This window comes from Malania oleifera, chromosome 6 (assembly GCF_029873635.1).
Source record: "Malania oleifera isolate guangnan ecotype guangnan chromosome 6, ASM2987363v1, whole genome shotgun sequence".
Classification (NCBI taxonomy): domain Eukaryota; kingdom Viridiplantae; phylum Streptophyta; class Magnoliopsida; order Santalales; family Ximeniaceae; genus Malania; species Malania oleifera.
The window spans coordinates 39,564,942-39,577,390 of record NC_080422.1 but is presented as its reverse complement, the minus strand read 5'-3'; the positions used below and the strand labels follow the sequence as shown (position 1 = coordinate 39,577,390).

The 12,449-nt window shown below is 36.5% G+C and overlaps 1 protein-coding gene across 2 annotated transcripts in view; it reads left to right on the top strand.

Moving 5' to 3' along the window:
- Window positions 1-638: 638 nt before the first annotated feature.
- Window positions 639-12,449, top strand: part of LOC131157541 (DNA-dependent metalloprotease WSS1-like) — a 33,518-nt gene continuing 21,707 nt past the window's right edge. Inside the window, exons 1-4 of one of the 2 annotated variants that reach the window (XM_058111777.1) lie at window positions 639-770; window positions 6,527-6,746; window positions 6,834-7,029; window positions 7,241-7,699. In XM_058111777.1, the coding sequence (XP_057967760.1) occupies window positions 6,592-6,746; window positions 6,834-7,029; window positions 7,241-7,699 (810 nt within the window). In that variant the 5' untranslated portion in view covers window positions 639-770; window positions 6,527-6,591. The remainder of the gene's footprint in view (window positions 771-6,526; window positions 6,747-6,833; window positions 7,030-7,240; window positions 7,700-12,449) is intronic. The other variant, XM_058111778.1, reaches the window with a different exon arrangement.

Below are 12,449 nucleotides of genomic sequence, written 5' to 3'. Positions count from 1 at the left end.
TATAGAAAAAAACATTATTAATCAGCACCCTGTCCAGTTTCGCCCAACTTCTTCTCAAGCCTTGTTGGTCGTTACACCATGAAAATTGACTTCCTTCAAATTTGAGGTCTAATAACCCACAACTATTAATACTGAATTCAACCATAGATGGACCCAAGCAAATAAGAATACCATGTTCCAAAGAAATTAAAATTGAATTCCTACAATCATTTCATGATACTAACTAGATGCAATAATTACATTCCCAGCTTGATTGCAGTTCTCGCTCTATTCTTTTGTTATTTCAGTTTCATTTCTCAAACCAAACGGAAGAATCCATGTGCCTAATGTAGCCATACTGTTTCAAATATTTGGATTGCTTTACTATGTAGTGTCTGATTCTACACTACCACAATCTATGAATTCAAATTGATTTGAGTATATTTGTATATTTATGCATGTAATTTAATTTTTTATATGCAGATGTTTGCATGTGATCTTAAATTTTGTGTGATAAATACACTATTACTTAAAATTAACATTTATAATTTTAAAAATTAATAATGTTATATCCTACACATCTCTACTATTAATTAATTAGAGAACCTATTTTCAATTTATTTCCCAATCATTTAAAAACAATAATTTTCCTATTTTACACATTTTATTTGAAAACCACGCAACTTTCTAAAAACAAGCCTCATCTATCAAGCTGCATCCTACCCCCAGTCAAGCATCTCCGTCTCTCATCACTGCCGGCGGTCGATGAGAACTGATTGCGATGATCGCAGGTATGCTGTTACCCCTCCCTCTCCACACCACACACGCAGAGACTCACTGTGGAGTTCGTTTGGTCGTGCTGTGTAGCTCAATTTCAGTGATGGTGATTTATGATTGTGCTCTATTTCGTTGTACAGTTACACCATGGTTGAGTTTGTTTATGTGATAAATAGGAGAACTTCGAATCAACTGCTCTTCTGCTTTTTTTTTTTTTAAAGGGGGAGGTTGTGAAGCTGCGAATTCCTTGACTTTGATTTGGGATTTAATTTCCTTGGAGTTAATTTGATTGATGTATGAGTGAATGAAAGCTGATATGTACGCTTCCCGTATACTTTCTTCTTTCTGCAGCAACACAAAGATTCGGATTATAATGATAGTTCTAGTTGTAAATTCAGATGTTTTTGGGTTCGTTAAGATTTGAATTCTAGTCAGTGAAAGAATTGCGGAAATAGTATCTTTAATGAGCTCCTTTAGGTTCCATGGCACTGTCCCTTCCTTGGTCATGTCTTTAACAAGATCCTCTTATAATTCTTCCTCCTAGTCATTATTGCAAATACTCCTTAAATTTAATATAACATGTCATTTATTTAAAGTAGAAGTCATATAAGTATGTGGAGCCATCTAATTTCTTAATTCAAATCTCATGTCCTTAAGACTTCTCTTGTACTTGTCGCTTCATAGTCCAAATTCTATTGTATGTTTCTGCTATTGTTTGTCTTGCTTTAGTCATAAAGATGTTGAGGAACCTTAATCTACTATATAGCAATGGGCGATATTTTGCAATGCACAATCTCTTGGTCCTCCCACTTTTCTCTATTTATTGTTTTTGAGCATTGCAACAAGGGTGGAACTAAAGAAATGTATTGGTCATGATTTGGGGGATTCAAAATAAATTCATTGAAATAATTAGGAGCAACACTGGTGTTGCTTTCTTCCTTTACAAACAAAGAATGGTCACCAAGGAATATTGTGGCAACACACACATATGGCTTTCATATAACTAACACAGACAAAAAAAAAAAAAAATATAGAAACCTATAAAAATAAATAAAAAAGTACTTGGTTTATTCTTGCTTAGCTTCCCTTAAACCAAGTTCTTCAAAACTAAGCATCCCCGACAATTCCTTGAACTTCAAAGAAGTATTCACTTTAATTGGCTTCGTAAAAATATTTGCACATTGATCTTTAGACTAACAAAATTCAGTTGCAGCTTCTTTGTCACACACCAAATCTCAAATTTAATGATACTTGATGTTGATGTGCTTGCTCCTACCATGGAATACCGAATTCTTTACCAAAACAATAGCAGACCCATTATCACAAAAAAAATTGTAAGATTATTGTAATGTTGTAAACTTGTAATACACCAAGTATTCCACACAACGATACTACTTGAGCAGCACTCACTTGTAGTTGCACTATACTCCACCTCAGCCATAGCAAGAGCAACCATTGGTTGTCCTTACTTATTCTTCATTCTTTCTTCATCCTTCTTCTTCTCCTCCTTCTCTTCTCTTATTTATCCTTCTCTCCTTATTTTTCTTTTTTCCTTATATTCCCTTGAGAAAATATCAATTAGTGTCCTAAATCTTTTTAGACAGAGCTAGTCCCAAGCCCAGACAAAGGAGGAGGGTTGCGTTAGGTAGTTGATAGCCAGCTTAAAACTTGTTAGATCTCCATGATATGAATCCAAAAAGTAAAAGTTGCTAAAATGAGAATGCTACGGTGGATGAATGATATAACCTTAAAAAGGATAAGTTAAGGAATGAATATATTCGCAGTAAGCTAGAGTAGATCCTGTAGAAGATAAGGTAACGGAGGGGCGGCTTAGATGGTTTGGGTATATGCAATGTAGGCCAAATAGTGTACCAATGAGGAGGAGTGAGGTCTATTTATTTTAAGGGGTAGTAGTGGACCAGTAGGGGTAAGAGTGGACCTAAAATAACTTAAAATGAGATAGTGAATAAGAATTTAATAGAATTGAAATTGTCATAGGAAAGTGCTTATGGTCGCATAAATTGACGGAAAATGATTCATGCAGCTGACTTCACCTAGTGAGACTGAAGGCTTGGTTTGTCGTTGTTGTTATTGTTCTAAGCCCCTTGGGTCTGGATCTATCTGCACGATCACTGCCCTTCGCTGCCTCTGCTCTCATAGAGAAGATTACATTGACTAGAACAAGCCGCACTCACTTCAATAGACTGTTTATCTGAAGGTTTCGCCAAATACAGCAGCTGTGGGTCATTCAAACATCAGTTCTTTGCAAATATTTTTGTGACTCCTCAACTACCATTGTAAACAGACATGAACAACCAGCTTATATGCATAAATTCATTGGATTCTGACAGTCTGTATGTGCTCACGTGCTGATGAAAGAATTCCTGACACTCCCCCCCCGCCCCTTCAAAATTTCCCCCTTCCCAGAATATTCTTGTCACGCTACTGTTGCCATCAACTTTGTTGATTTCTAATCTGTCAGCTCTCAGAGAACCATAGCCAGAAAGTCATTGCGGGTGACAAATGTGCCTCACACGCTGGCAACATGTGTGACTGAGTCTAAATTGTGAGAATTTCATTTGAGCCATGATATTGTCGGTTTCTTTTTTCCTTGAAATTTGATGCTATCCAGAATATGTTGAACTACTAAGGTGCTGTCAGAATTATGGAGTATAAATTAGTCATGCCACTTCCAGAACCTGACTTGATTGCAGTGTTTTGCGGTAACTTGAGTGAGACTTAAAGAATTTCTGTTGAGGAATTGGAGGAACTAGTAATGGGAAGCCATCTTTTTTAATATTAGGTAAAATATAACTTCTGCTATGTGGGCTTCCATGCTTTGTCTTGAGTACATTGCCTGTTTGGATGGTAATTTTTCCAATGGAGAATTCATAGATTAGCTGTTTTATCTTGATATTTATTTTGAATATGATAGGTACTAGAAATAAGGACAGTATATGCATCTTATAAGCTTGTAGGCTATGCCGCTTTGTTAAGTGATAAGATGGACTGTGATACTACCAAAGACAAGAAGGTAAAATTCCAATCTGCTTTTAGTTTAGAACAAAATGTTTGTTAATGTTTGAAAATTCCTCGTATGTTATGATGAGATGTCCATCCATCTCAAGAGATGAATGTATATAAATATATGTATCTATGTGTGTATGTGTGTATCTATGTACGTATGTATTAGTTTTTATTTTGGGTGACATGAGCTTCAAATCTCACAGCAGCCTATCAAAGATGAAACATGAATTATTATTTGTTATGGACTACAAGTCCACAGCCCCAAAAAGGAAGAAATTGCAAGTCAACATGAAATTCTTCATGGTTTATCATTTTGGAAATGAAAGCTCCATCGACTGTATGGATACTAGATCACACGATGCGATCCTTGAAGAGCAAGCAAATGCAATGAATCAAAGTGTTGTTCAAGTCCTAGAAGAGTCCAAGGAACAGGCAACAAAGTTCAATGCTCAAATTGAGGATTGAATTCAAAGTATGAGATTTTTTGAGGATGAAATTGTTGAATCCTGTGATATGTCTGTGATGCATAGACCCCAAGCATTGATTCATTTTCCAAATTTATCCACTTTATCAACTTAATTGGGATTGAGAATCTTGAGGAGAATTTCTATAATTTGTTGGTGATGTTTTCTTGTCAGTTGGAAATGGACAATATGAAAGATTGCAAGTTGAATGGCTCTTGGATATATATTTTTCCACTCTTTTGCGATTGTTAGCCTCCCCAAGCATTGATTCATTTTCCGAAGTTATCCACTTTATCAACTTAATTGGGATTGAGAATCTTGAGAAGAATTTCAATAATTTGTTGGTGATGTTTGCCTTTCAGTTGAAAATGAACAAAATGAAATGTTGCAAGTCGAATGGCTCTTGGATATATATAGTCTTCATTCTTATTGCGAGATTGTAAGCCTCCCCAAGCGTTGATTCACTTTCCAAAGTTATCCACTTTATCAACTTAATTTGGATTGAGAATCTTGAGGAGAATTTCAATAATTTTCTGGTGATGTTTGCATGTTACTTGAATATGGACAACATGAAATATTGCAAGTTGAATGGCTCTTGGATATATATATATATATATATATTCTTCACTCTTGTTGTGCCATTGTAAGCCTTAAGGCTGGATTTTCTCAAACATGGGGAGTTTGATAGAGGACCTGATAATTCTAGGCGATCATATTTTGTTGAAGATTGAAAAATTAAAATTTTGTTTAAAATACTATAGGAGTTTTAATTAATTTTAGTATTTGTTTTATTTTTAAGTTGGATGGATAAGTACTTTCTGTGTTATACTATACAAATTGTGCTTCTATTTCCTCTCTCTCTACATAAACTCATACAACTCTCTCCAACATCTTCTTCCTCCTGCCTTCATCTTTTTTCTCCCTCTTATTTCTCCTTCTCTCCCTTATTTACGTCTCTTTCCCTGTATCCCTCTACTGAATTGAGTCTTACTACTTGTGAATTTAATTTTGACGCAATCTTGATATGTTTTACTCCATTACATACTTCTAATTGAGAGCTTCCTGAACTCAGCCAAAGCTTTATCGTAAACAATGGGTTGAACTTGTCTAATTAAGGTGTCATTCCACATGTGCTAGGGATGTTATGGCCTTTAAACCGATTGGCAAGATGTATGAGAGCACATATCTTGTCGAGCATTTTCCCATTCTTGGACCTTGTTTCGTAGCTTGTGAACAACATTTTTGGTGCAGTTGGCACCTTGAGTAATCATAAATGCTCTTTTAGGCTTATTCTATGTTCGTCTGTGCTTGACTGAGATTTGTGAATTAGGAAGATAGGTTTATGAGTCACTGATATCCAAGTTGTGTAAATTTTGTTATACTCTGATTCCTGGCTTTTTAAGAAAATTAGAAAAAAAATTCAATTGTGTTTTAAAAATTGGATCTATCCTCTTAACTTCTTGGTAACTTTCAACTCTTTGCACAAGTTCGAACTCTGAAAAGTATTCCCTACTTAATCTATAGTCTCAAGGCAGATGGCAAGACAAAAATTGTTCTTAGTTATAGGTTGCATTCATTTCTTGTGGCTTTCTCTCTCATTAATTTGCTAGAATGCAGGTTGGATTAAAGCTTTAGGACCAAAACAGGATTTGAGAAATGATTATGGTGCTCACCAAAGTGAAGCTATAATTAAAAGAGCAATTGCCCGGCTTATTTCTTATTAAATAAAATATTTAGTAATATCAAAGTACAACTGTGAAAAATCGAACTGGTCCTCATATTTGATGGTGTTTAACAACCCCTCCCCCCATCCCACCAACACCACATTCATCAATTGTTTTCCCTTTATATTATCTTGTTCCTCTACTTTAGAAATCCTTATATCACCCTAGGTACTCACAATGTTGTGAAAATTTGCAACATGCATATGTATGTATATGTTTATTTATTTATTTATTCTCTAAGAGGGTTTCACATTCATCTTACTTTGTTCCCCATTTTGTTTCTGCTCAAGCAGTAAGCTCCAAATGAGTTATTTTTATCCAATTTTGATTTTTTTCTTATATTATGGCATGCATTAAATTTCATGATACTCTTAAAGAAATTGTTTACCTAAAATGGTGCATCTGTGATTCATCCCTTTAGGATATGCTGTTAAGATATGTCAGCTCTAAAGCTACAATAATAATAAATAAAACCTGGGATGCTGTCCTATGGGGCAATCACTTTTAGAATCTCATTTGCCGATTCTTACTTATATTCGGATGGCTGCATTACAGAGATCAGGGGAACGTCTGATAAGTGAACCTTTCTGCTATTTTGATTCATATTTTTCAAAATCCACATGGATCTCAATGATCTTAACAAGGTCTGGGAAATCAAGGCTCTCAAGAAGGTTAGAGAAGATGAAGCAAGGCAGATTCTTGAAAATGTTGCAAAGCAGGTGCAGCCAATCATGCGGAAACATAAATGGAAAGTTGAGATTCTTTCTGAGTTCTGGTACTGTTAGTATTTTCCTTTCTGTTGTTCCATTGTTTTCCCTTTCCCAATGCAGTGTTCTCACCTTCATCATTAATTTGAATGCAGTCCTTCCCATCCATCCATTCTGGGGCTGAATATAGGAGGAGGTGCAGAAGTTAAGCTGAGGTTGCGGAGGCCAAACAATGAGTGGGATTTCTTCCCTTTCAATCAGATTCTTGATACAATGCTGCATGAGCTCTGCCACAATGAATATGCCCCCCACAATACTGATTTTTACAGACTTTTGGATGAAATAAGACAGGTTATTGGCTTATGAATCCTCAGAAATTTATTAAATCTTTGTTGCTTCTTTTGATCCACTTTTCAGATTAACTTTATTTTTTTTTAGGTTTTTATGAAATTAAATTCCTTCATCAATTTTTCCAGCTCAGCTCTGACTTCCTTATCAGTCAGTTTTTCATAATTTGGTTTGGTACATCTGTCTTGGATGTGATTCAGTCACTCTGCTGTAGGAATGTGAGGTGCTGATGGCTAAGGGGATAACGGGTACTGGGCGAGGATTTGATCTTCCAGGGAGACGTTTGGGTGGGCAACCCCCTTCATCATCAGTGCATCAAAATGCCCTGGCTGCTGCAGAAAATAGAACACGGTGTGGAGCACTATTGCCATCAGGACCAAAGCGTATAGGTGGTGACTCCAATATTATGGCTGCACTTAGCCCAATACAAGCTGCTGCTATGGCTGCTGAAAGGAGATTACATGATGATTTATGGTGTGGCTCCAAATCCTTGGAAAGTAAATCTGATATCCAAGGAAATATTGAATCTTCAGGACCTGCTGGAAGGTTAAAAGCTTCAGCATCTTCTGATGACAGATCTATCCAAACTCCATATTTTGAGTCTATCACTCGCCTGGAAAGAGCTGATGATCAAGCTCTGTGGCAGTGCAATACCTGTACTCTGTTAAATCAGGTAAAACTATTCCCATTGCTTTCTCCCTCTGCTTTTAAACTTGCTGCCACAAACGCCTTCCTCATGTGAACATCCCGGAAGCATGGAATTCAAGCCTTGGATTTGGAGTTGTGTGAAATTTGGATAAAATGTTGTTAAATTCCACATAAATCAAAATCCAAGCCTCAAGCTCCATGCTGTCAAACACAGCATATGTTCTTTCTGGTAGAAAATTGATAAAAGAATCAATCCTGCACATCGTTAGTTGACACCTCTGTTAAGAAAGTGGATTAGTGCTTGTTGCTAGTTTCATGTGGGAAGAGAGAGAGAGAGAGAGCATGAGAGAGGGAAAGAGATGATATTATGAGAAACTGGAGAGAATAGAAGGCTTAGGTATTCTTTGTAGGCATAAAGTTATATTGAAGAGACTAATAAATTACAAAAACACCCATTAAAGCATAATCTCTTGTTCATGACATTCCCCTCAAGCTGGACCATAAATATGACATAGTCCAAGCTTGTCACATGCAAATGTTACTTGACCAAGACCTAATTCCTTGGTAAATAATTTGCCAGCTTCTCAGATGGGATGCATGGATCACAAATATCTCTGCTTGACAAGTTTTTTTCTTGCACAAAATGACAATCAACTTTGACAGGTTTGATCCACTCATGAAACATTTGTTTTGAAGCTATATGCACTGCAGCTTGCTAGTCACAATGTATAGCTTCACTGGTGGAGGACTAAAGCCAAGTTCCTGCAACAATTGCTTTAGGCACATCAATTCATAAATCGTGTCAGCCTGTGCTCTATGTTTTCTTTCTTGCTAGATCTAGCACAAACAGTTGCTCTGAAAAATTAGATAACTCCTTGATAAGTGCAATACTGGTAGTAGATTTCCTAATTCCTATAGATGCTGAACCTGCATAGTTATAATAGGAAAATCCAACCAGTTTCATATTACCACAGAACTTATATGGTAAACTAAGGCCTGAAGCTTTCTTCAAATATCATAGTATGTGAATAACTGCATCCTTGCGTGACATCCTAGGCCAATCCATAAATTGGTTCAGAATGCTAAGAGCAAATAATTCAATTTACCTACAAACCTGCTATGACAGTTTAGATTTTCCCCAAAAGCTCCTTCATCAATTACAACTTTAAAATAGGACCCAAAGGCAAATCAACTGGTTTACATTTGTTTCTTCAAGAAAATCAAGCACATATTTTCTTTGAGATAAATTAAGTCCTTTAGGAGAATGACCCACTTCAACTCCAGGAAATATCTCGTTTTTCCCATATCGTAGATGTGAACTTGAGATGAAAAAGCCTTTTAAATTTAAAATACTTATAGTATCATCCCATGTAATAACTATATCATTTACATGGACAGCTTTATAAATCTTCCACTAGCAATGCAGTTGTAAAACACAATATGATGACGTTGATACTGTTTCATCTTGAACTTCAAAATAGATTTGCTAAATTTCTGCAAAACTTTGCATGAAGTGATTGCTTCAAACCATAGATAGCCTTGTTTAACTTGCACACATAACCATGGTATTAAATTTTCACGAAATTGTTGAAATTTCTGATTTTTGTCACCCTTGAAATCGAAACGGCAGTCAATCTCTGTCTTGTATAGTTTCCACTGAAATCTCAACAAATCATTTGAAATTTATCGAAATCTCTAAATTTTAGTGAAACTTGTTGAAATTTGAATGCAATAAAATTTCCTTGGAATTCAAATGAGGGATTTAGGAGTGAAATAAAATTTACTTTTTAATTTATTTTATTTATTTTTATCGAAACACAATGATTATTGCAAGTGCTTTTGAAATTATATGAAAAAATAAACTTACAACAACATTTTATTTAACCATTCATTTCTAAATTATCATTATTTGTATAATAAATAATATTTAAAAGATTTATGAATTTCATTTGTATTAGTTGATTCACTAAATATGTTTAATGTACATTATCTTACTAATATGTTTGACACACATATTATTATACAACTTCTCCACTTTATACACAACATAGATGTATTTACTTGTAATATATTAGTCCTAAAAATTACATTATTTTGTCTATTAATCATTTCTAAAGCTTCATAAAAGAATTCCATGTTTTACTACTGATTTCCACTTTTTTTGCAAATCAAAATCAAAATTTTTTTAATTTTGGAGCTTTGATATTTGAGTCAAACTTGAAATTTAAGACCTTGCACATAACCATTGGCCTCTACTTAGGCAACAAACCTAGGAGGTTGCTCCATATATCCCTCATGTAAATCACAACATAGGAAAGCCTTTTTTAACATCAAGTTGAAATAGGGGCCAATGATAGCTAGCAACAATAGGGAAATGGAAATCAAAACTCAAAGAAAAGTAATTTAGTTGCAAGAGAGACTCTTCACAAACAGATCCATCAGGTTGAAATTTAATTGCATAGAACAGTTGACAACCAACAACTACTTTTGTTGTGCAAATCAATGCACAGCGGAAATAACCGATCGTACAATACAACAACCAACGATGAATAATACGGAAACACAAGGGTTAATGTGGTTTGACAATGCCTACGTCCACGGGAGCAAACGATTGTAATTTTCATTATCTTATCAAACAAGGGTTACAACAATTGTATATATGCTAACCCTCTGCAACCCCCAGAGGTTTTCCCCCGAAATCCCAACCTATTCAACTTCCCAATTCAAAATTCAAAAACAGCGCTGAGTACGCTGAGTAATTGAGCAAAACCGTTGACGGTTTTAGACAAACCATTGACGGTTTATTCCTGAGACCAAATCGTTGATGTAACCATTGGTGGTCTCTTCTTGAGCTTGACTCCGTCGATTGCAACTCTGCAAACCGTCGACGGTTTCCTTTGTAAACCAGCTTCTCTGTTTTTGTCACCATGTTTTCTTTGTACATGTGTTCCACTCAATATATGAGCCACATATTACAACAATCTCCACCTTGGCGAATATACACCCCTTAGGAGAAAAAACAAAAACATAACCCGCAGCTCCACCTGAGACAATAGGTTGGGACGCCTCTCGTTTAGCATATGGAGATGTTGATCAAGTTCAATCAATGCTTGAACTTATCCGTGGTAACAAACTTTGTCAACACGTCTGCTGCATTATCAGAAGTGTGAACTTTCTAAAAATAGTTCACTAGAAGAAACCAATTCACGGATCCTGTGAAACGTCACATCTATGTGCTTGGTTCTCGCATGATACTCTTGGTTCTTCGCCAAATAAATGACACTTTGACTATCTCAACGCAGCTGAACTCCACCTTGATGAATAAATATCGGCTCCTTGATCAATCCTGTAAGTCACAATGCTTCCTTGGCAACTTTGGCCACTGCCATATACTCCGACTCAGTTGAAGATAGTGCAACTAGAGACTATATCATGGACCTCCAACCAAATAGGCCATCCCACAAGAGTAAGCACATACCTTGTTATAGACCTCTTGTCATCCAAGTGCTCTGCATGGTCTGCATCCACATATTCCACAACTGAAGGATCACTCTGTTGCTTGTTGAATATGATGCCATAGTCTGTAGTACCCCTCAAGTATCTAAAAATTCACTTGACTACATCCCAATGCTGTCGACCTGGATTTGAAAGAAACTTGCTCACCACACTGACAGCTTGTGCCAGATCCGGTCTTATACATACCATAGCATACATCAAGCACCCCACTACATTGGCATATGAGACCTTTGATGTCACAAACATCATCATCCATCTTTAGGCATTGGGCGGTAGACAATCTAAAATGATTCGCCAATCGTGCACTCACCAGTTTTGTATTATCCATGCTAAACCTCTCCAAAACCTTCTCAACATAGCCACCCTGAGATAACCACAATCTCCCTGCAGCTTTGTCCATGCGAATCTCCATTCCAAGAATCTTCTTGGCCACACCCAAATCTTTCATGTCAAACTCTTTGCTCAACAGAGTTTTCAACTGATTAACCTCAGTCATACTCTTCGTAGAAATCAACATGCCATCCATATAAAGCAATAGAAATAAGTGAACCATCATTAAGACTCTTCGCATAAACACAACAATCATACTCACACCTCCTCTAGTCAATCCGGATCATGTAGGAGTCAAAACGTTTGTACTATTGCCTCGGAGCTTCAACCCGTAAAGTGATTTCCTCATTTTACAAACCAAGTGCTCATGTCCAGGTTGACTAAACCCTTCTAACTGTACCATGTAAATCAGCTCCTCCAAATCACTATGGAGAAACGCTGTCTTTACGTCCATCTGCTCCAAATGCATATCGAAATGCGCCACCAATCCCAACACTATCCCGATGGAAGTGTGTTGACCGCAGGGGAGAAGGTCTCATCATAATCAACCCCTTTCCTCTGTGAGTAACCCTTTGCTACTAACCGAGCCTTGAAATTTTCTCCTTCTTTTTCCTGATACTGCTTCTTTCTTCTTATGCACCCATTTGCATCCTATCGTTCTCATCCCTTCTGGAAGTTCCACAAACTCCCACATCTAGTTCTTATGCACTAACTCCATCTCCTCCACCATAGCACCCATCTATCTACTTTTCTCTTGGCTGTGCTGGCTGTGCACTGCCTCTTGAAAAGTAGTAGAATCGTTGCTACTATTAATGAGTGCATAAGATACCAGATCATCAAATCCATACTTGGGTGGTGGCCTGATAGTGCGTCTAGGTCTGTGTATAGCTATAGTGTGATGCTGTTGGTCTCTCGAGCTAGAACTCCCT